At 49.2% G+C, this 25,539-nt stretch overlaps 1 protein-coding gene and 1 non-coding gene across 2 annotated transcripts; both read right to left on the bottom strand.

The window, feature by feature from the left end:
- Positions 1-888: 888 nt before the first annotated feature.
- On the bottom strand, positions 889-995 carry LOC136514602 (small nucleolar RNA R71). The gene has a single exon (XR_010773756.1). It is a non-coding gene; the product is annotated as a small nucleolar RNA R71 (small nucleolar RNA).
- A 10,130-nt stretch (positions 996-11,125) lies between these two features.
- On the bottom strand, positions 11,126-13,189 carry LOC136510724 (uncharacterized). Its single transcript, XM_066505080.1, has 3 exons — positions 12,656-13,189; positions 12,311-12,568; positions 11,126-11,221 (listed from the first exon to the last, which is right to left on the bottom strand). The coding sequence occupies exons 1-3, from the start codon at positions 13,187-13,189 to the stop codon at positions 11,126-11,128; spliced, it is 888 nt and encodes a 295-aa protein (XP_066361177.1).
- Between the last annotated feature and the right edge of the window lie 12,350 nt (positions 13,190-25,539).

Raw genomic sequence — 25,539 nt, 5'->3', positions numbered from 1 at the left:
TCTTAGTGTCATTCTAGAAGTGGCACTAGATAGTACCAACAAGCATTTCTAGCATCATAGCTAGGGATGACAACTTAGCACAAGTGATGTTAAGAAATGTCAACAAACATTAGGTGGCTACTTAAACAAGTGACATGTTAATAAATACCAATAAGCATTTCTGGCGCCGTTGCTGGGGACTAGAATCAATTCTGCTCTTAGTGGTGACGCTAAGGAATGTCAACAAGCATTTCTAGCGCCGTTGCCAGGGAAGGTAGCTAGGCAAGAAGGAATATTGATAAACTTTTACTTATTGATGAGATCAAGAAAACCATATACCTCTACTCAAACAGGCTTACCCTTGTGTTGTCTACTTTTATATCTTATGTCGGATAATGTATGATAGGTTTTGATCTTTTGACAAACTACATTGAAAATCCAGAAGCACTACTCAGGAGGACTAAGGCTAAACTCAAGAAAGTTTCAGCTTTATAATCAGAAGACAACCAGACAAGGCGAAGCTTAACACCAATTTTTAAACCAATGGCTGACAAGACTCTCCATCAATTCTTTGCTCCAACTATGGCCAACATCCGTACTAGACTGGCGATCAACATTGGAGACAATGCTTTGGAGCTCAAACCATCTCTCATCAACATGGTGTAGGCTAGCAAGTTCTATAGAAAGGCACATGAAGATGCGAGTGCTCATCTCCAACACTTCCTAGAGATCTGCATCACTTTCACCATCAAAGGAGTTACCAGAGATGCCATATTACTTTGCCTCTTCCCATTTTCACTTTTTGGGAAGGCTAAGCAATGGTTCTATGACAACAAAGATAGAAATACTACAAGGGAGAACTACTCCATGACCTTTCTAGAAAAGTTCTTTCCCACGGGCAAAACCAATGCCCTACGTGGAAGAATTTCAAGTTTTCAGCAGCAACATGATGAACCTGTCCCAAAGGCATGGGAACGCTTCCAATACTACATATTAGAATGTCCCTATCATGGGATGGAGGATTGGCTACTCATGTAGACTTTCTACCATAGGTTGGCAAATAGCACCTATGAGAATACTGATGCCGTTGTTGGAGGTGCTTTTTGATCACCCACAATCACACAAGCAACAACTCCCATGGAGAAGATGGCCTCCAACCAAGGTTGGAATGAAGAACGTCTTCAACCCCGCAAGAGGGGTGGAGGTATGAATCAACTTAAGGAGCTAGACATGATGTCTGCCAAGATGGATCTGCTCACAAAGAAAGTTGAAGACCGTGCCCATAAAAAGAAAGAAGTCATGAACATTCATAATTCCCACATGATGTGTGAAGAATGTAGAAACACTGGGCATTGAGGGAACAACTATCCTGAAACTCATGAGGATGTGAACTTCGTCAACAATAACAACTATCGTCCTCAACAGAATCAAGGATGGAATTAGCAATAGAGGCTCAACTACCAAGGTAACTATCAAGGTAATAATTACAATAATTCCAATAACCAACCATCTTTGAGAGATTTAGTTTCTAGGCAAGCTAAAATTATGGAGGGCTTATCTAAAAAACTAGCTTCCAGTGACAAAATCTTAGAAAATATAAATAATAGAATGGATAGCTTCTCCTTAGCTATTAAAAACCAGCATAGTCTTGGAAGATCTCAAAACTGCAAATAGCTTAGTTGGCGGCTATTGTTCCTTAGACCGATAAAGTTAAGATTCCGAGGTAGCCGGAAGATCTTAAAACTACAAATCTTGTCGATATTCACAATGCTGCAGGATACAACCTTCTAGCGGAGGATGGGAGGATTATTCCATGCTCATCAAGAAAGGTGATCTGGGAAGACCTGTCATCCCCATAGCCATTGGATCACATGTATTCCAAGAAGCTATCTATGACTTTAGAGCAACCGTTAACATTATGCCAAATGTAATTTATGATAAAATTAATGGAGATACTTTGTTGTACACAAATGTGTGTTTGCAGCTTGCAGATTAGTCACTCTGCTACCCTAAGGGAATTCTTGAAGACATCTATGTACGAGTGGGACAATCCAATGTACCCATAGACTTTGTGGTTTTGGAAATAGGTGGAGATGTAAGGGCAACCATTATCTAGGGCCAACCTTTCCTAAGCACCACAAAATCCATCATCTATGCGGACAGTGCCAAGATCTGTTTCACCATCAAGGATAGAAAGGAGAAATTCACTTTGAAGATTCATATACACCACTCTCCTAGTCATCCACAGATGGCATATCTGCCTAAAGAGACAATAGTGAGCAAGAAGAGAAACCAAAGGAAGAAGAATAGGGCTAGGTAGCCAAGAGAGCTTCACCTTTCCTTACCAAGAAGAAGACCCTAGCATACCGACGATCAAGTGCACAATCGGACAAAGAATCTTCCACAACACCTTCTGCGACATTGGATCGCGTGTCAACATAATGTCCAAGGTAACATATGACTATTTAGTTGGTGACGAACCTTTGTTTCCTACATATATGCAATTACAGATGGCAGACCAATAAATCCGATTTCTAGAGGTAATAGCAAAAGACATCATGGTAAAAATACAAGATTATTATGTCCCTGTAGACTTCATGATTCTTGACATGGGAGAAGAAGAAGAAGACGTACCTATTATTCTTGGAAGACCGTTCCTCAACACTACCAATGCAATCATCTACATAGGATTGGGGCAAATCCACTTCCAATTCCCTAGACAAAAGGTATGATGTTATTTCAATAGTTATACAACTTATAAACAACCAAAGAACATCAGTCCCAAGAGGAGACGCCGATCATCCCAATGATGGAATAATCAACTCCCAAAGAATGAAAAAGAAGTAGAAGCTATGAAGGATGAATCTACTATGCCAAAATCAAGTCCACAGACCAAGCAGTTCTGGAAAGAAAAAGTGACATCATCACCAGAGTCACCATCACAAGAGGTGCAACCATCAAGGTCTCCATCTCTGGGACCGGTTGATGTACCCGAAGAATGAAGGACTCCTTTAGTCCTGTTCGAAGGACTCAAAACACCGAACCCTCGTCGAGAGGTAAAATCGGTAGTTATCCATATTTACCCTTTCACATTGCATAAATTAATTTTACTTTAGCATATTTACTTTTCTACATTAGCATTGCATTTAGAAAAGAAAAGAAAATTTTCATTCACTACAAGGATTTGACCCTTATAGCACCACTTGTTTCCGCAACACCAAACATTTGGTTGCAATATTTGGTTCTTTGGCAACCAACGTCATAATTGGTAGCGATATATGGGCCTGATGGCCATCAAAATTGTGTGTTGTGTTAGTCATAAGCTTCGTTGCAAGACATAGGCGCTAATGCCATGATGGAAAAGGTGGTTGCGATTATGGGTGCCTATTGCCACAGCTAATGTTGAGTTGTGATAATACTTATGTTGCGTTGCAATAGTTAGTTGTACATATGACAATGAAGTAATTGTGTTGTGTTAACTTTGAGCTACGTTGCGATAGATCAGGTCTATATTGCATCGAAGAAATGATTAGTTGGAAGTAGTTGCGAATAAAGCCATGATGAAACTTTGTTGCCTTAATCTTGCCCTACATTGAAATAGATTTTATTTTATTGCAACCAAAAAGTCATTTGTTGCATCCGTTGATGTTCTATTGCCACCAACTCTATACTTGGCTATATTGCAGTACATGTCATTGTAAGAAGAATGCTATTGCCATTAAAATTTGTCCATGGACATTACTTATCATGCACGTGAGACAAAAGCAAAGGATTAGACCAACCTACCATCCTAAAGTTAAAAAATAGTATATAAAAAATAAAAAACAGGAAAAAAATCACAGCATGCGCTGGTGGCGCAGCCAACCCAGTAGCAACACCTAGTAGCACTAGGCGCGTGCCCATGGGAGGTCGACGTGATTTTGGCCGGCTTAGTACCATTGGGACATGGTCAGCTCTTGGTCCATACAACAAGTATTTCTAGGAGAAAATGGGCAAAAAGAGAACTCATAAGCAAGACAATGATTCAAACCCTCGCCCATGCATAAAACCACTAAGGCACCCCCACTGGGCTATGATTCAAACCCTCAGCCCTACACACTAATCAGAACAACAAAACACATAAACAAATGAAACCTATGTCACTGTAATCAGCAAGATGAGATCGACACAAATAGAGTAGCATTTCTCCATTTTTTAATTATAATATATAAGGTAAATGCAACATGTGCAGATCACTGTGGATGCAGGGAAGCACTATGAATGCAAAATGGTGCCAACAGATGAGGCGTTGCTCCTGTCCATAACAATATTGCACAGCTCATGAACCAAGCCTTAATTCAAACAAAAAACTGAGCAGTTGATGAACCAAGCCTTCAATTAACAAAAATATCGCACCAACACACACACACACATATATATATATATGACGTAACAATATTTGAGTTCAATATTTCACAACTCAGGAACCAAGCCTTAAATCAAACAAAAATTTGTGCAGCTCTTGAACCAAGCCTTTAGCTAAAAAACCGCATCAATACATATAGAATCACATTTATGTAAAAAACTCATCATCATGTCCTTGGCCTAAAGAGTTGACAGGTGCAACATGTCCATCGTCGATGTAGGTGTCATCATTATCATCATCTTCATCAACTAAGTCTTCATCATTTGGTTCTGGCACAGGTATAGCTTTTTCAATGATGGTATCATCTTCGGTCACTCCTTGGAGGTCGTTCCTTGTCCAATTTGTCAACTCTTCATGTTGGCTAGAAATGGTCATGGTCTCCACACCGACATCAAGTGAGTCAATATCAATCTGTCCTTTCTGTTCGATATCTTCAGATTCTAGCATGGAAAACAAAGTCCTAGGCTTTATTCTAATAACACTGCTCCAGTTGGATTTATTTGCGCATTTGACATAAAAAACTGCTCAACTTGAGTCACCAGAACATAAGGATCATTTACATATCGATGACGAGTGGTATCAATATCTACAATCCCATATTGATCCATACTGTAACCTCTACTTTTGTTCTTAGTAGCGGCAGGAACGTCATACCAATCACACTCAAACAATATGACTTCTTTTTCATAGGAAAATCTAGTGTGATTATCTTTTTAAGGACACCGTACCAATCCATATTGCCTGTACTGTCATCACCCTTCACTAAAACTCTAGAATTTTGTGTACTAAAGCTAACCTCTATAGAAGCCATTCGAAAAAGGAAATCATGTATGAAGCATCTGCTAAAAACATGAGCCATGTAATGAGGACCCTGAGAAAGGGCATAAGCTCCTCACTACTCTTCTGTTCTACATAAACGACCTTCATCTGCACCCAATTCAAATAAATAAATAAGACAATTACTATATATTTTTTACATGTATAAGACAACATTACTCACCTTACATTTAAACCACCCAACAAAATGCTCCCTGTGTCGCTTATCAATGCCGTGTGTGCTAGTTCTTCTCATTAGCTCCTTATACTCACTATATATTATTGGTTGGATCCTATGGATTACATTAGTGTAACATTAATCAGGAGTACTATTTTGCTCTTACTTATCTACTATGAAAAAGTACAAAAACACAAAAAATGTGGTATAACAGCTTACTTAATCCATGGAATTGCTTCGTCATAGTTTGATAATATATAGTGCCGCATCCGCAGCATGTCAGATCTAGAAATAGGCTCAAGTTTGCAGCCTTTCTTACTATAGTTGATGCTCCCAAATATGCTATGCCCAGCCAGTGGTTCATTCACTGTGCTCCTCTCATGATGCGCTGTGCGATCCAGCTTCATGTCAATGTCATCTAGGAAGCGAGAGCAAAATGTCATGCACCCCTCTGAGATATATCCTACCGCTATCAAACCTTCTGGATGTGCCTTCTTCCTAACATATCCTTTAAGAGTATGTAGATACCTCTCGATCGGAAACATCCACCGATAACACACTGGTCCTCTAATTTTAGTCTCCTCGGCTAAATGAACTGGCAAGTGCATCATAATATCAAAAAATGCTGGAGGGAATATCATCTCAAGCTGACATAAAGGCTCTGCAATTGAAGCGCTTAGTTTTTCAATGTCACTTTGCACCCGCTCCTTTGAACATAGGGCATTGAAAAACCTGCTAAGCTCAATCAATGGTGTCGGTGCAGAAAGTGACCAACTAGTGAATATTTATAGTTTTGTTGTACGTTGTGATCGGAGGCGGCCTAGCACTCAATGACATAGGATTATACTAGTTCGGGCAACATGCCCTATGTCCAGTCGGGGTCAGTCGGTGACTTTATTCCTGAGCCCAGGTGCTTGAAGTTTGCAGTGGGGTTACAAACGAGAGGGAGAAAGATGGGGTGTACAAGAGGTCCGGTCGGCTCTGACCAGAAGGGCCGAGAGTGGCAGGAACTTCGCTATGAGCTAGGTGTTCGAGCGTGTGCTTGAGGAGTTGTGAGCTATCAATCTAGTGAGTCTGAACTTGAAGAAATCGACCTCTTTTTATTGGAGGGAGCGCATCCCCTTTTATAGATGAAGGGGATGGCTTTACAGGTGAGAGGGATAGGGTACAGATGTTTCTAAGCCTTGTTGCCCACGCTGACGAAGACTAGATAATGGTAGGCGCCCCCAACACTGTTGATGTCGCTGTAGAATGTTGGATGCGCATGGGAGGTCATGCTATCTTCTTCAGGAAGGATGGATGCCGATACCTACAAATACTATTTGATGCCTAGTGGCATGTGAGGAGTCACGCTATGTTCACCTGGTACGGCAAATCCTGGTGCCCATACCACGATCGATGTCCAGAGACACAGGGGGGCTTACCGTATGATAGTTTTAGCGGCCCCTACAATACTGTAGGGGGAGATGGTGGCTGCAGAGTACTGTTTTGTGTAGGGTATGGTCCCTAGTATAGTGGTTTTGACTTGTGAGCCTTGCCTTGCCTTTCTCCGCACATCTTCTGGTTCCTACTGAACGGGGCGCCCCCGGTCGGATGGCTCTAGTTGGCTCTAAGTGCGTCGGTCGGAGAAGAGCGGTGAGCAGGGTTCCCATGAGCCCCGATCGCGGGGTCGGAGTAGGAAGCAGCGTTTTGGGCCAGGCCTTCCGATTGGAGATACCGCTTGGAGATGGCTGGTGCCCGAAGCGAGTGCTCCGATCGAAGAGGTGGGTTGAAGAAGTTGACGAGCGGGCGCTTGTTCTTTTGGGTAGACCTTCCGATCGGTGACCGAACTACCCTTCTGGCCCGTTGTGTTTTAGACTCTTGGGCCGGCCCATGAACTACATGTTGTTTTCCTAGGCCGAGCCCAGGCGTGGAAGCCGGTCCCTGAGGGACCCTAGGTTTATGAACCCGATAGGAGCCCCCGAGCCCCTAGGTGATTCGGGTAGAATCGTCCAAGGGATTTTTTTGTCTTGTGGATGGGTGCGCGCGAGCGCACCCGTGGGTGTAGCCCCTGAGCCCCTGGGCGGTTCGGGCAGAACCATCTAGGGGGTTTTATTTTTAGCGAGCACATGTGCGGGAGAGGTTTTGTGTTGTGTCGGTGGGTGCGCGCGAGCGCACCTGTGGGTGTAGCCCCTGAGCCCCCAGGTGGTTTGGGCAGAACCATCTAGGGGGTGTTGGTGCGTGCCGTGGTTTTGAAATGGTTAGTTCTGGAGATGGACGAGACAGAGCTCGTGGGTCCTGATGTTGGTGTGGCCTGGCCAGCCAAGGTAGTTAGTTTAGTTAGTTTTTACGCGAGTTCAGAGTTGTGGTCCCTAGCCAGGGTTTCTTGAAGTGTAGTCGATAGTGAAGCCGTTATGCGAGTTCGGAGTCACGGTCCCAAGCCGCAGCCGGATGTCATAGATCCTATCGATGCGAGTTCGGGGTCGTGGTCCTAGGCCGTAGCCAGATGTCGTAGATCCTATCGACGTGAGTTTGGGGTCGCGGTCCTAGGGTTTTTGTCGGAAGTGAAGCTGTTACGCGAGTTTGGTGTCATGGTCCCTGGATTTTTTGTAGCTTAGTCAGAAGTGATGCTGTTACGTGAGTTTGGAGTCGCGGTCCCAAGCCATAGCTGGATGTCATAGATCCTGTCGACGCGAGTTCGGAGTCGCGGTCCCAAGGTTTTTAGCATTTGAGCCCCCGAGCCTTGTCGGGCCTTCATGGGGGTCGTTGTGAGTTGTCTTGCGCTACCCCATCCAGTTCCTCACAACTAGAGGGGCTGAGTTTCATCACTTGTCCTGATCACTCGGGCTCGAAGACTAGCTTGGTGAGCTCGCTAATGGGTGTGATCGAGTAGAATTCGGGTCCATCGTTCATGATGGGGTTGGCATAGACCTCTTGTGGCATACCACTACTCCTTTACCTACAACCCGGCAGATGCCTAGGTCATTCCGGAGACCGACCCGGGTGGCCTAATGGCCTCCCCTCGATGGAGATTCTATGGGCTTGGTGAGAGGTTTAGGATCGAACAAGAAGGTTGAGATAACCCGGTTTGCCTGACTAGGCAAAGGCCGCATGGTGCTCATCTATGGTTTCCTTCCCTGGCTCTATTGTTTGCTCATGTCGAATGAGACAACCACCGCTTCGTGGCGCAACACGGAGCGTTCTAGTGCATTTCGCTGCACGTGCGATGCTTAGTTCCTGAGCCCCCGGGTGGTTCATGCCCTAACCATCCGGGGGGTTCAGGCATATGAGATGAATGCGCGTATGGATGTATGAATGATTGTAATGAAATAGAGGTGGTTTGATAGTACTTACCTTGATGATTGGAGTGACGAGGTTTGGAGGGCTTTAGTTGGAAATGTTCGACCGGGACCTTGATCTCCTATTCTCCTACTGAACATCTATGGGTGCGACGCCATTGAGGTATCCGTTTGTGCTTGCTGAAGCTGAGGGAACAGAACCGAGTGGGCCCTTGGTGATCGTAGTGGTATTTGCAATAGTAGAAAATGTAAAAGTTAAGTTTGTGGGTGAGTCCATAGCATAACCTTGAGACAGAACCACGATATGCTTTCCCTATTTATATCCTAGCATAACCTTTGTTCTTACCATTTCTCCCTCTCGTACCTGCCCATTGGTCCTGTAGGGTGCGACCTTGGGAGTCCGGGGCATGGCCCGCGGGGCTTGACTGCTCGCGTCCATAGGGAAAGGCGGGGTGCATTCGGTTCATAGTAAGAATAGAGTTACGTAGGGTAATCAAGGACATGGAATGTGTTTCCGTTCGGGGACAAGGTTGTTTGTTATGTGATGACAAAAGAAAAAGGAGGTAATATACAATATTGTACCCTTATGGAGCCCCCGAGCAACCCAGGCTAAAAGTATTTCAGGCAGGGGTGCTCTTACGGGAGAGTGTTTTAACTAAAAAGCAGTTTAGACTATATTTAGGGGAAAACGATGTAGCTATTCAATGTTCCTAAGTGTTGGTGAGAGCGTTGCCGTTGTTGTCCTCCAGTCGGTAGGGGCCCGATCGGATTACTTCGATCACCGTATAGGGCCCTTCCCATGGTGGAGAGAGCTTGTGCTTTTCCTTCATTGATTGGGTCCTCCAAAGCACGAGATCGCCGACTTCGAGTATCCTTCCCCTAATCTTCCTTTCGTGGTACCTGCGGAGGGTTTGTTGGTAGCGAGCAGAGCGGATGATGGTCGTTTCGTGGGCCTCTTTGAGTAGGTTGACCGCGTCTTGTTGAGCCTCCATGGCTCAGTTGTGGTCGAAAGCCTTCACTCTTGGTGTGCCGTGGTCAAGGTCGGAGGGCAATACTGCCTCAGCCCCATAGGCCAAGAAGAAGGGTGTGAATCTTGTGGATCGGTTTGGGGTCATTCTTAGGCTCTAGAGGATCGCTGGAACCTCTACTACCCAACGCCCAGTGTACTTATTGAGTTGGTTGAAGATGCGCGACTTAAGTCCTTGGAGGACCATGCCGTTAGCACGTTTGAGCTGACCGTTAGTTTGTGGATGTCTGACCAAAGCCCAGTCGATCCTGATACCGTATCCGTTGCAGAAGTCTAGGAACTTTTTTCTGGTGAAGTTGGTCCCATGGTCAGTGATGATATAGTTAGGAACACTGAACTGGTAGATGATGTCGAGGAAGAATTTGACTGCTTCTTCCGACCAAACGTTGGTGATGGGTTTGGCCTCTATCCACTTGGTGAATTTGTTGATTGCTACGAGTAGTTGAGTGAAACCGCCTAGGGCCTTTTTGATGGGTCCTACCATGTTGAGGCCCCAGACCCTGAACGGCCAGGTGATGGGGATGGTTTGGAGTTCCTATGCTGGCAAATGGGTTTGCCGAGCATAGAACTGACATCCTTCACACCTGTGGATGACCTCCTCCGCATCTCGTAGCGTGGTTGGCTAGTAAAAACCTTGGCGGAAGGCTTTTCCGACCAGCGACCTTGGGGTCGCGTGATGCCCGCAAATGCCAGCATGGACCTCAAGGAGGAGCTGCCTCCCTTGGTCAGCGGGGATACACTTCATGAGTACTCCTGACGGACTCCATTTGTAGAGCTCATCACCGAGCGCGATGAAGGTCTTTGCGCATCGAGCGATCCATCGGGCTTTAGCCCTTTCGGGTGGGAGAACCTCCTCGAGGAGGTAGGTGAGTAGCGGTACTCGCCAGTCGGTTTGATCGAGTGCTAGTACAGCGATGTTCGTGGTTGATGTAGGGGTACTAGGGTCGAAGTCCCTGGGCACTGGCCGAGCGTCCAGAGCGGAGCCCCTGAGTGCCAGCAGGGCGTCGGGGTGTGTTTGGGTCAGACCTCCTAGGATGCGGACGGATGGCTCGTGGACGTCATTGATGAAGACCCCACTTGGGGATGGATCCCGCCTAGCGGCTAGTTTTGCAAGGAAATCGGCGGATCGTTGTCCCTTCGAGGGACATGATGCAATTTGATTCCCTAGAATTTGTCCTCAAGCTTGCGCACCTCTTGGCAGTATGCTGTCATGAGGGGGCTTTTGCAGGAGGACTCCTTCATGACCTGATCAATGACTAGTTCCGAGTCATCACGGACGTAGAGTCGCATAGCTCCGAGCTCGACGGCGATGTGGAGCCCATTGATAAGGGCCTCATACTCCATGGTATTGTTTGAAGCCAAGAAGTGGAGGCGGATGGTGTAGCGGAGCCTAGTCCCATCTAGGGAGATCAGAACCATCCTGGCCCCCGAGCCGGGCACCATCACGGACCGTCGAAGTACATTGTCCAGTACTCATGGGTGATGTTTGGGGTCGGCAGCTGGACCTCCATCCATTCGGCCACAAAATCCATGAGAGCCTGAGACTTAATAGCGGTGTGAGGGCTATATCTGATGTCATGGCCCATGAGTTCAAGTGCCCACTTGGAGATTTGTCCTATGGCATCGTGGTTGCGGATGATGTCTTCGAGTGGGTATGAGGTGACGACTGTGACTTCATGGTCGGTGAAGTTGTGTAGGAGCTTCCTGGTCGCCATCAGTATAGCATATAGGAGTTTCTGCACCTAAGGGTACTGGACCTTGGGGTCGGTAAGTACTTCTCCGATGAAGTATATGGGTCGCTGTACCTTGAGCTGGTGTCTTGGTTCCTCTCTCTCGATGACCAGGGCGGCGCTCACCACGTGATTACTTGCCGCGACGTAAAGGAGGAGGGGTTCTCCCCGCTCAAGAGCGATGAGGATTGGGGCCGATGTTAGGGATGTTTTGAGGGTTTCGAGAGCCTACTGGGTTTCCTCAGTCCAGACGAAGGCATCCATCTTTTTGAGGAGCTTGTAGAGTGGCATCCCCCTTTCACCGAGCCAGGAGATGAAGCGGCTTAGGGTAGCCAGGCAGCCAGTGAGCCTCTATATGCCCTTGACGTTGCGTATGGGACCCATGTTGGAGATGGCTACAATCTTTTCAGGGTTGGCTTCGATGCCACGCTCGGATACGATGTATCCGAGCAGCTTCCCCTTCGGAACCCCGAAAACACATTTTTTGGGATTTAGCTTGATGTTGAACCTTCGGAGGTTCACGAACGTTGCGGCTAAGTTTGCGATTAGATCACACGCTCGAGCTATTTTGACCACTATGTCATCAACATAGACGGTGATTGTTGGTTTCGGCCGTTCGGACTGAGCAGGCTGATCGGGTGGGTCGATTTGGTAGGCAAAGCATTGCTGCATGCACCTTTGGTAGGTGGCGCTAGCGTTCTTCAAGCCAAAAGGCATGGTTACATAATAGTATGAACCATACAGGGTGATGAACGAGGTTTCGAGTTGATCGGACTCTTTCATCGTGATCTGGTGATAGCCTGAGTAGGCATCTAGAAAGGAGAGGATCTCACAACCCGAAGTAGAGTCGATTATCTGGTCTATGCGCGGCAAAGGAAAGTGATCCTTTGGACATGCCTTATTGAGTCCAGTATAATCAATGCACATTCTCCATTTCCTGGTCTTTTTCTTGACAAGGACAGGATTGGCGAGCCAGTCGGAGTGAAAAACCTCCCTAATGAATCCAACTGCCAGGAGCTTGACGATCTCTTCACCTATGGCCCTGCATCTCTCATCGTCGAAATGGCACAGGCTTTGCTTGGCAGGCTTTGAGCCTAGGATAAGGCATAGTGCATGCTCGGTGACCTCCCATGGTATCCTCGGCATGTCAAAAGGCTACCATGCAAAGACATCACGATTATCGCGTAGGAAGCCGATGAGCTCACATTCCTATTGGGCCAGGAGCTGGGTCCTGATTCGTACCATTTTGGCTAGGTCGGTGGGGTCGACACCCACTGCCTTGGTTTCCTTGAGCGGGCGGAAGGCCGTCGAGGAGGTTGGTTTGTTGCAGTCTGGGACTGCTGGGGTTGATGACTCCCTGAGCTGCGGGAGCTTGGACGAGTTGACGACTGTGGTGGCGAGCTCATAGTGTTCGCGGTCGCACTCGAAGGCATGCGAGAAGGCGCTACTCACGGTGATGACATTATTTGGTTTAGGCATCTTCAGCTTGAGATAAGTGTAGTTGGGGATTGCCATGAATCTTGCGTAGCATGGCTGCCCCAAGATGGCGTGGTAGGACCCTAGAAAGTCCACCACTTCAAAGGTGAGGACCTCCAAGCAGAAGTTGGCCCAGCTGCCGAACGTGATAGGCAGATCGATCTGTCCAAGTGGGTATGCCTGTGCTCCTGGTATTACCCCATGGAAGGGTGAGCCTGTTAGGCGGAGCTCTAATCGGGGGATGCGCATGGCATCGAGAGTGTCGATGTACAGGATGTTGAGGCCGCTACCTCCGTCCATCAGCACCTTTGTGAGGCACTTCTTGCAGACGATGGGGTCGACGATGAGCAAGTAGCATCCCGGTCTTGTGACATAGGAGGGATGGTCCCTCTAATCAAAAGTGATCGGGGATTCCGACCAGCTGAGGAAGGAGGGGACGGCCGTTTCGGAAGTGCATGCCTCCCTATAGCGTACCTTATGCTGGTGTTTAGTCTAGATGGCGTCGGACCCGCCGAAGATCATGATGCACTCTTCGGGTTCGGGGTAGCCGTCTCCATCCTTGCCTGCTGCGCCTCCCCTCTTGGCTACCGGCTCCTTGCCGTCTCCATCCTTTGGCCCGCCGGCCTATCAGAGGAAACATTTGAGAAACTCGCACTCCTTGTAGAGGTGTTTGACGGGGCAGGCATGGTTGGGGCACAGGCCATCCATGAGCTTGTTGAAGTGTGTCAGGCAGTCCTTGTTGGGGCCACCTGGCCACATGATCGGGCGCAGCGACCAGCGTGAGGCTGTCCGACTGGTGTCAATCTTTTTTATTTTTCTTGCCCCCTCTGCATAGAGGGGCCTTCGTCCGGGTCCATGCGCTTGGCTTTGAGCTTGTCCCAGCCTCCACCGAAGACCGCTCTAACTACCTCCTCACTAGAGGCGTGGTTGGTGGTGACGTCGAGCAGGTCGCGGGTGGTACGGGGTTTCAAGCAGCCAAGCTTGTGGATCAGGGACTCATAGTTCATCCTGGAGAGGAACACGCTGATGACGTCTACGTCGACAACATCAGGGATGGAGTTGCATCATTGGGAGAACCTTCGGATGTAATCCCGCAGGGACTCGTTGGGCTCTTGGTAACAGCTCTTGAGGTCCTAGGAGTTTCCCGGGCAGACGTATGTCCCCTGGAAATTCCCGACAAAGACCCTCTTGAGGTCCATCTAGTTGTGGATGCTGTCATGCGGAAGGAATTCGAGCCATGCCCGAACATGTTCCCCCACACAAATGGGAAGGTATTGGATGATGAAATAGTCATCATCTGCTCCTCCAGCCCGACAGGTGAGCCGGAAGTCTTCAAGCCAAATGCCTGGGTTGGTCTCCCCAGTGTATTTGGTGATGTTGGTGGGCGGCTTGAAACGCTGTGGGAACGGTGCTCTCTAGATACACCAGCTAAAGGCCCATAGCCCCAGGCCCTCAGGGCTAGGGCTCTGGTCATCTAGATGGTGGCCATGCCTGGGGCACGTTTCACCACTTCCCTCGATGGTTTGGCCGAGGTCCGTGTCGCCTACTACTGCACGGTGGACGTCACTATCACGTCGAGCTTGACACCGGTTGTCGATGATGCTGCGGGCGTCCTGATGCGGATCGGCCCACTCGTGTACCGGTGGTTGGTGTGGAGCAGGCACCAGGTTGGACCATGATGTGACCGTCGCACCCCGAGCTGGGCCTGACGGCTGTGGCGGCGAGTGAACAGAGTGACCCATCTGGTGCATCCTTGTCCTCCCGGTGGGGAGAGAGGGCACGGGTCCGACGCCATCTGGTCCAAGCGCCAGCACAAGGTGTGCTATAGGGAGGCATGCACCACCGAGACAACTGTCCCCTCCTTCCTCAGTTGGTCGGAATCTCCTATCACCTTTGATCAAAGGGATCATCCCTCCCACATCGTGAGACCAGGACATTTTCCGCTCATCCTCGACCCCATCGTCCACAAGAAGTGCCTCACCAAGGTGCTGATGGATGGAGGCAATGGCCTCAACATCCTCTACGTCGACACCCTCGACGCCATGCACATCCCCCGGTCAGAACTCCACCTAGCGGGCTCTCCCTTCCATGAGGTGATCCTAGGAGCGTAGGCATACCCGCTCGGGCAGATCGACCTGCCCGTCACGTTAGGCAACCGAGCCAACTTTCGCTTGAAGGTCCTCACCTTTGAAGTGGTGGACTTCCTAGGGTCCTACCATGCCATCTTGGGGCGGCCATGCTATGCCAAATTCATGGCAATCCCCAACTACACCTACCTCAAGCTGAAGATGCTGGGACCAAACAGTGTCATCACCATGAGCAGCGCCTTCTTACACACCTTCACGTGCGACCGTGGGCATTTTGAGCTCACCACCATGGTCATCAACTCGTCCAAGCTTCCATGGCTCAAGGATTCATCGACCCCAGTAGTCCCAAACTGCAACAAACCAGACTCCTCGACGACCTTCCGCTCGCTCAAGGAAACCAAGGCAGTGGGAATCGACCCCACCGACCCAACTAAGACAGTGCAGATTGGGACCCAGCTCCTAGCCAAATAGGAATGCAAGCTCATTGACTTCCTGCATGCCAATCATGATATCTTCACATGGAAGCCATCTAACATGCTGGGCATACCGTGGGACATCGTCGAGCACATGTTGCGCCTCATCCCAGGCTCAAAGCTTGCTAAACAATGCCTACGCCATTTCGACTATGAGAGGCGCAGGGCCATAGGCGAAGAGATCACCAAACTCCTTGCAGCCAGATTTATCAGAGAGGTATTCCACTCCAACTGGCTTGCCAATCCCATTCTTGTTAAAAACAAGACCAAGAAATAGAGAATGTGCATTGATTATACTAGCCTCAACAAAGCATGTCCAAATGATCACTTTCCTTTGCCACCCATAGACCAGATAGTCGACTCCACCTTAGGTTGTGAGATCCTCTCCTTTCTGGATGCCTACTCAGGCTATCACCAGATCGCAATGAAATAGTCTGACCAGCTCGCAACCTCGTTGATCACCCCGTATGGTTTGTACTGCTACATAACAATGCCTTTCGGCCTAAAGAACGCTGGCGCCACCTACCAAAGGTGCATGCAGCAATGCTTCGTCGACCAAATCGACCTGCTCGATCAGCCTAATCAAGCCGAGTGGCTGAAACCAACAATCGCTGTCTATACTGATGACATAGTGGTCAAAATGGCTCAAGCTTGTGACCTAATTGCAAACTTGGCCACAACGTTCGTGAACCTCGAAATGTTCAACATTAGATTGAATCCCGAGAAATGTGTTTTTGGGGTTCCAAAGGGGAAGCTGCTAGGATACATTGTGTCCGAGCATGGCATCGAGGCCAACCCTGAAAAGATCATGGCCATTTCCAACATGGGCCCATACGCAACATCAAGGGCATACAAAGGCTCACCGGCTATCTGGCTGCCATGAGCCGATTCATCTCCTGGCTCGGCGAACGAGGGATGCCACTCTACAAGCTCCTCAAAAAGACAAACGCCTTCATCTAGACTCAGGAAGCTCAGTAGGCTCTGGAGAGCCTCAAAGCATTCCTGACATCAGCCCCAATCCTTGTCGCTCCCGAACGGGGAGAACCCCTCCTCCTATATGTCGTGGCCAGCAACCATGTGGTAAGCGCCGCCCTAGTCATCGAAAGGGAGGAGCCTGGACACCACCTTAAGGTCCAATAGCATGTATACTTCGTTAGGGAGGTACTCACTGACCCCAAGGTCTGGTACCCCCAGGTGTAGAAACTCCTATACGCCGTGCTGATGGTCACCTGGAAGCTCCTGCACTACTTCACCAACCATGAAGTTGCGATCGTCACTTCATACCCACTCGGGGACATCATCCACAACCATGATGCCACAGGACGGATCTCCAAGTGGGCACTCAAACTCATGGGCCACGACATCATGGATATCCCTTGTACCACCATTAAGTCTCAAGCTCTTGTGGATTTTGTTGCCGAATGGATGGAGGTCTAGCTACCGACCCTAGATGTCACCCACGAGTACTGGACAATGTACTTCGATGGGTCTGTCATGGCACCTGGCTCAAAGGCTAGAGTGGTTCTAATCTCCCTATATGGTAGTAGGCTCCACTATGCCATCTGTCTCCACTTTTCAGCCTCAAACAACGACGCAGAGTATGAGGCCTTGATCAACGGACTCCGCACCACCATCAAGCTCAACGCAACGCAACTCTATCTCCATGGTGACTCGGAGTTAGTCATTGACCAGGTCATGAAGGAGTCCTCCTACAAAAGCCCCCTCATGGTAGCATACTGCTAGGAGGTGTGCAAGCTTGAGGATAAATTCCAAGGGATTGGGCTGCATCATGTCCCCCGAAAGGACAATGATGCCCTGATTTTCTTACAAAATTGGCCTCCAGGCCAGATCCATCCCTGAGCGGGATCTTCATCAACGATCTCCATGAGTCATCTACCCATGTCTTGGAAGGTCTGATCCAGACACACCTCGATGCCAAGCCAGCGCCCGGGGGCTCTGACCCCGACGCTAGTCCGGTGCTCAGGGGCTCCAACCCCAATGCCTCTATGACGATGTCACCCATCGACGTCGCCGTGTTGGCACTCGATCAAACTGACTAGCGAGCGCGCTTCTTGCCTACCTCCTAGAGGAGATTCTCCCATCTGAAAAGGACCGAAGTGTGATGAATCGCCCAACACACCAAGACCTTCATCGAGATCAGAAACAAACTCTACAAACGAAGTCCATTGGGAATACTCATGAAGTGCATCTCGACCGACCGAGGGAAGCAGCTCCTCCTCGAGGTCCATGCCGGAATCTACAAACATCACACAACACCAAGGTCGCTGGTCAGAAAAAACCATTCGCCAAGGTTTTTACTGGCCCACCGCACTATGAGATGCAGAGGAGGTCATCCATAGGTGTGAAGGATGCCAGTTCTATGCTCGACAAACCCATTTGCCAGCACAAGAGCTCCAAACCATCCCCATCACCTAGCCATTCATGGTCTGGGGCCTTGACATGGTAGGACCCCTCAAAAAAAGGCCTGGGCGACTTCACTCACCTACTCATGGTGGTCGACAAGTTCACTAAGTGGATAGAGGCCATGCCCATCACCAACATCCACTCGGAAGAAGCGTTCAAATTTTTCCTCGACATCATATACCGGTTCGGTGTTCTTAACTGTATCACACTGACCATGGGACTAACATCACCAGGAAGAAGTTCCTGGACTTTAGTGATGGATACGGCATCAGGATCGACTGGGCCTCGGTCGGACACCCACATACTAATGGTTAGGTCGAGCGTGCTAATGGCATGATCCTCCAAGGACTTAAGCCACGCATCTTCGACCGACTCAACAAATATGCTGGGTGATGGGTTGTAGAGGTCCCAGCGATCCTCTAGAGCCTGAGAATGACTCCGAACCGATCCATAGGGTTCACACCCTTCTTCCTATCCTACAGAGCTAAAGAAGTGCTGCCCTCCGACCTCGACCACAGCGCCCCAAGAGTGAAGGCTTTCAACCGTGACCGAGCCATGGAGACGATCATCATCCGCTCCACTCACTACCAGCAAACTCTCCGTAGGTACCATGAAAGGAAGATTAGGGGGAGAATCCTCGAAGTCGGTGATCTCATGCTCTAGAGGACCCAATCAATGAAGGAAAAACATAAACTCTCTCCACCATAGGAAGGACCCTCTATAGTGAGCGAAGTGATCCAACCGGGCACCTACCAACTGAAGGACAACAACGGCAATGTTCTCAGCAACACTTGGAACATTGAATAGCTACGTCATTTTTTCCCTAAATTCGGTCTTATCGCTTTTATTCAATACTTGCTCCTGTAAAGCACACTAGCCTGAACACTTTCAGCCCGAGTTTCTTGGGGGCTCCATGAGGGTACAATACTAAATACTACCTCTCTTTTTTTACTATCACATGGTAAAAACTTTGTCCCCGAATGAAAGCGCATTCCATTCCTTTGATTACCCTACATGACTTTGTTCTTACTCCCAACCGAATGGACCCCACGATGACCTATGGTTACGAGCAGCCAAGCCCTGCGAGCCATGCCCAGGTTCTTAAAAGCTGCAGCCTATGGAATGAACATGTAGGTGCAAAAAAGAAAGGACAAAAACAAAGCTATGCTAGGATAAAAAACAAGGAACGGATAGTGATTCTATCACAAAAACAGAACAAATGTACTCATTGATACAAAAACTATTCACATGGGGGCTCCCCCAAACTTAACGATTACATTTGCTGACTACTTCTACTCCAAATACTACTGCGACCGCTCAATGGCATCCGCTGACACCAAAGGAGAAGCCATGGCACACACCATCAGACATAACCTCCACCGCAAGGGACCCACTCGGTTTCGCTCCCTCGACTTCGGTGAGTGCAATAGGTACCTCAAGGGCATCGCACCCATAGATGCTCAGCAGAAGAGCATGGAGCTCCTGACCTTCTCACGCAGTTGAGTCAGCTCCTAGGCAGGGACGCTGCCACTGAGGTATGGCTATCATGGCTGGAAGAGATCTCATCAAACTTTATGAACTAGCCAACCTAAGTAGCTACAGGCATAGAACCCTCCACCAGCACGATCCTAGGCAACTTCCCCTCTGAGAAGACTTGCCTGGTGAAGATCCATCGGAAAAAATCCATGCACGGCTCCATCCCAAAAAAGGCCTCACAGATGAATCCAGCGCGCCACCTCCTATGGCAGAAGCCGCCCCTTCTTAGACAAAGACGGCTGGCACCAACTCGGGTAGCCTCCAGCTTGACATCACGCTCTAGATTCATGAAGGGATCTATGAGTCCTCCCCCTCGCTTACCCTCTCTCTCATTTAGGAACCGCCGTGGCATACAAGCACTCTTGGTGAGGAGGAAGAATGAGGAGAGGCAATAGTTGGAGAACAGGCAAAGGACTACGATGAGAAGCCTTTTCCCTTCCCCTATTTAAGGAGGAAATGCGGCAGTTGAAGAAGGGCAAAGGATCAAAGCAAAAAACTATCTCCCATCCCCCATTTAATCTAGGTGGGATACGATGGGACGCGCCCTGACCGATGAGACGCACCCTGCCCGATGGAACAGCGCCTGATCAGATGGGACATGGCTTGGGTATGGCCCACCACTACTACATGACTGGGCACAAAAAACAAAGCGCCACCACACATAGGCAGCTCTCCGCCTCCCCAGGCGGGCCTTGGAAAAACCCAAACGACGGGATCTCCGCTAGGAGAGACCATCGGGCCTCCTAATTTGATCAAACGGCTCAGGAAAACACCGAGAGATAGGTAAGGAGCAAAGGGATGCCCCATGGAGGCCATGCCAACTCTGTCATGAACGACAAGCACAAGTCCTGATCGGACATTTCCAATTGGAGCTCTTCAAACCCCGTCACTCGATTCATCAAGGTAACACTACCAGCCCCTGCTATTTCTTTATATAATCATTCATCCATTCATACACACATTCATTCCATATGCTCATGCCCCTCAGACGATTCAGGCCCTGAATTGCCTAGGGGCTTGGGAACTAAGGCATCGCACATGCCACAAAATGCATCACAATGCTCCGTGTTGCGTCATGAAGTGGCAGTTGCCTCATTCAATATGAGCAACAACCGACTAGGGCTCGAAGGCTAGCCCATGAAGGGCTCAAGGCCACCTCATGTCAAATAGAGCCAGGGGAGAAAAACACAGATGAGCCCCATGCAGCCCTCACCCAGTCTGCCCTGAAGCGGACAGAGTCATCTCAACCTTCTCGTTCAATCCTAAACCTCCCACCAAACCCATAGAATCTTCATCGAGGGGAGGTCAGCGGGCCACCTGGGTCGGTCTTCGGAACAACCTAGGCATCTGTTGGGTTGTAGGTAAAGGAGCATTGGAATGTCACAAGAGGGCTATGACAATCCTATCATGAATGATGGACCCGGATTCTACTCGATCATACCCGTTAGCGAACTCACCGAGCGCGTCACTTGAGCTTGAGCAATTGAGGCAAGCAACAAAGCTCAGCCCCTCTGGTTGTGAAAAACCAAGGACGGGGTAATGCACAAAACTCAAACCAACCCCTACCAAGCCTAATGGGGATTGGGGGCTTAAGATCCCTAAACTAACTGACTAACTGCCTCAGCTACGCGGGCTGCACCAAGGCCAAGATCCATGAGCTCTGATTCACCTAATCCTTAAACTAACTGCCTTGGCTACACGGGCTGCACCAAGGCTAGGATCCGCGAGCTCCATCTCGCCCGATCCCAAAAACTAAACTAACTGCCTCGGCTGCGCAGGTTGCACTAAGGCTAGGATCTGCGAGCTCTACCTCGCCCGATCCCTAAACTAACTGCCTCGACTGCACAGGCTGCACTGAGGCCAGGATCCATAAGCTCCATCTTGCCCGATCCCAAAACTAACTGCCTCGGCTGCGTGGGCTGCACCGAGGCCAGGATCTGTGAGCTCCGCCTCGCCAGATCCCTAAACTAACTAACTAACTACCTCGGCTACGTGGACTGCACCGAGGCTAGAATCCATGAGCTCTAACTCGCCCAATCCCTAAACTAACTGCCTCGGCAGCATGGGCTGCATCGAGGCCAACATCCATGAGCTCCACCTCGCCCGATCCCAAAACTAACCACCGACTCTATCTTGACTAAAATACACGCACACACGCCCGCTGACAAACCCCCCAGACGATTCTGCCCGAATCGCCAGGGGGCTCAGGGGCTACACCCACGGGTGCGCTCACATGCATCCACTAACAAAATGAAAACCTCCCCCGCTAACAACTCGAAAAACCCTAGACAATTCTGCTCGAATCGCCCAAGGGCTCGGGGGCTACACCCGCCATCGAGACAAAAATCCCCCAGATGATTCTACCCGAATCACTAGGGGGCTCGGGGGATCCTATTGGGTTCATAAACCTGGGGTCCCTCATGGACTGGCTTCCCAACAAAGACTCGGCCCAACAGACAACGTTGTGAGCAACGCGCAACTCATGGGCCAACCCAAATACCTAGACAATAGGCCAGAAGGATGATCTAGTCTTTGACCAGAAGGCCTGGCCGAGGAGGAACGATGCCCGCTTTCGACTCCAGCCCACCTCCCCGACCGAAGCCCTCGCTTTGGTCTCTAGCCCGCCTACAGATGGCCTCTCCGACCAGAAGGCCTAGCCAAACACCACTTCTGACTCCAACTCGCTTCTCCGACTAGGGATGCGCTGAACCCCAGCTTACAACTCCTCTCCAACTAGTGCAATCAAAGCTGACTGGGACCAACCGACCGGGGATACTCGCTCAGTAAAGGCTAGGAAATGGATGGACAAAGTAAGGTAGCGCACTCAAGTCAACCACAATACCAAGGATCATACCCTATACACCTATAGGATAGTACCCTGTGACCTCCCTGGCATGACAGAATGCAAGTAGTGTTGTAGGCGCTGACATTTTTCCTCTATAGTGTTGTGGGCGCCATCAACTCCCATACCAGACAAATACGGTAAGGCTCCCCCCACATGCCTCTGAGGCTTCGACAGTGTTGTGGGCACCGGCATTTACCGTGCTAGGCGAACATGGTAAAACCCTCTGCATGCCTCTCGGCATCAACTAAGAGGCAACTCCAATGAACAGTACATCCCATTGGTGGCTCTAGAGCACTCAGTACACAAAGTAGAGTCGATACAAAGGGAGGGAAAAAATCAAACCAAACAGTTGAACATTGCCTCAGTTATCACCAAAAAAGCATAAAGGTTTCAAAGCACACAAAAATAGAATAGGCACAAAGAGACGCAAAATAAAAATTGAAGCAATAAACTGACCATTACTGTAGTTATCATGGAAGAGGTAGAAAGAGGTGCAAAAAAATAGAATCAGCAGTGGTCATGGTGACTATGTCAGCTATCAACATAGTAGGGAGACATAAAAGGAATCATCGAAAAAAATAGAACCAAGCAACCCAACCAACGGACCATCGCTTCAGTTATCATTGAACAGGTAGGAAGAGACGAAAAAAATACAATCAACATTGCCCATGGTCAAGGTCTCGGCCACGGAGAGCAATTGTGGGCGACGTGGACACCCTGAATGAATTGGGGGACACGTGGCCGAAGTAACATGATGAAGGTTACCTTTGCTTTAACGGGGCAAATAGATGATCACTGCACCAAACACTAAAGATTTATTGTGTATCCATCACAACACTATCCTATTCCCTCAAATTAATCTAATAGCAAGAGGAAAGTGTACTCATCATTGTACATGACCAAAATCATGAGCACCACAGTGCACTAAAATACGAGACAAATACAATTGACATAGTAATATCCTCAAAATCATGAGCACTGCAGCATACTAAAAAATCAAACAAATATCATTGACACGCAAAATCATGAGCACTGCAGCATACTAAGAAATCAAACAAATACCATTGACATGGTCATGTCATGAGATATATTCCACAACACATAGGTAGTCTCAAGATCCAACTGATCCAAGCAGATGACAAATGCAAAAAAATCTGCAGTAAGGCAGTAACCATGTAGATTGGTAAGGGAAAAGTGGGAGATCTAGGGTCAAATTGACCTTGGCCTATTGGATTGCGTCTAAATCACAAAGCAATGGCACCGCACATGGCAGATTCATCGCACATAGAGTAAGGAGGGGGAGAGAGTGTGTGTAAGAGAGGGAGGGAGGGAGCAAACCAGCGAGTGGACGGATGAAGGAGGAGCCACGCGAACGGCGTACAGGAGGCCGCATAAGGGGGCTAACGGCCGGTGGTCATGGCCACCGGCATTGCCCACCAGCGCTGCGGCGTGCAGCAGTGTGGCCTGCGCTGGGCGCGCCGTGCGGGGGCGTGGTTCGAGCGGCGACAGCCAAGGCCCGGTGGCACCACTGCACCGCACCCCGGGCCGGCCGTCGTACCGCTTGCGCGCAGTGAGAGGAGTAGGCGGCGCTCCAGCCCGCCCGCCACACTGCCACGCCAAGGGAGAGGGAGAGGGAGAAAGGGGAGACAGGAGGGGAGGGGGCATGGACAGGAGCCACGGCGCAGTGGCCTGGGCAGTGCAGGCGGAGGCGGAGGCGGAGGCACGGGGGTTGGGATGAGGAGTGAGGGAGAGAGAGACGGATAGAGAGATGGAGGAGGGGGGCGGGCCGGAGGGGCATTAGGGCGAGGGTTGGGGGACTCGCGAGATCGCAAGCTTGGAGGAGGTCCCACCTGCCGGTGCCGCGGGATCGTAGGCGTGGGTTGACGGACGAACCAAAACAAATGTCGTACCAAAAGATGTCCATGCTTTGTTCTTTTTAGTTGTAGGAGATGTATTACTCGTGTTGGCTGGACTGCAGAGTATGCCGGTGCATACCCGGTAGATCTGCCACTGCCCTTGGGCAAGCAAGACGATAAGGATCCATTGAACTATGTAAAGACCAAATAATAAAAGTTCATTTGCAGCATATACTTTGTTTGTATAAAAGATAACCATAGTACAACAAGAAAATTAAAAGAACAATAATTGTTATGATTACCTCAAATAAAAATATAATGCTTTAGTGCCTTATAAAAACCGTCTTTAGGCATTTATTGATGCAAAATCTTTAAGAACAATATAAAGATCAACGTGGTCCAAAACATTCTTCTCAATATTTTACTTTTCTGAGCGCCCGACAAATGCTTCTTCGGCAGCATCTAATAAGTATCTAAATAAATACATTGAATTAGAACTTTATAACCCTACCTCTATACAAGTAAAGTGCATACACAAAACAATTAAACAAATAAGAAAAAATAGGCTTCGATACGATAATGTCCCTGGTGCTAGCTTCCAGAGGTCCAAGTAAAACATTAGAAATTGGAAAAATACTAATTGGTCATGGGTATTGGCATGTTGGGGTTGCTTACTGTGATCGCATCTGTTGTTCGCCGTCCTAGCATGCAATTGCAACTCACGCCGTCGCGGCACCACGACGGTGTGCCGGTGTGCGGTGCGTCGGCGAGTCGGCGACCACGTCGGGTGAGTCAGCGTCTCCACGCAAGAATAGCGCATCCAGGTCGATGAGCAAGAACAGGAAGCGCTGGCACCGGCGGAAAACGAACGCTAGCTCCTCGCTCGATCTACAGCCTGCGCGGCAGAATAGAAATAGGTAGGTATGGTATGGCATGGGCTGATGTTTGTTCGGCCTTTGAAAGCTTATGCCAAATAAGAAATTATATCTACTAATTACCTATATGCTCTTGGCCCCCTAGCTCCATGGGCCCCCGGTGGTCGCACCAGTAGCCTTTCCCCTAGAGCTGGGCCTAGTGTTGCAACACGACTGGTGGTAGCTGGTGGACTTCAGTACGGCCGGTAGGACGGGCCATAGAGGCACGGACAACAGCGGCCGGCGCCCTACGCTCGCCGGGGCCACGCAAGGAGCACCGGAGGGAAGAGGCCAGACTGGGGGCAGCGCTGTGGCCATCAGGCATAGCGAAGGCGTGGCAGGCCGTCAGGCGAAGGCGAAGGCGAAGGCGTGGGTGCAGCACAGGAGGGCATCAGGCAGATTGGGGGCAGCGCCGCGCCATCAAGTTCTCGCGAGTCGCGACTCGAGCGAGGAGCGAGGAGCGATGATCAAGGAGGGGTGAAGTAGAGGCTTAGCACATAATATTTTTAATCCTC

The sequence above is a fragment of the Miscanthus floridulus genome, chromosome 16, assembly GCF_019320115.1.
Source record: "Miscanthus floridulus cultivar M001 chromosome 16, ASM1932011v1, whole genome shotgun sequence".
NCBI classification, from domain to species: Eukaryota; Viridiplantae; Streptophyta; class Magnoliopsida; order Poales; family Poaceae; genus Miscanthus; species Miscanthus floridulus.
The sequence above is the reverse complement of the archived record's forward strand: the minus strand, read 5'-3'. Positions and strand labels throughout refer to the sequence as shown.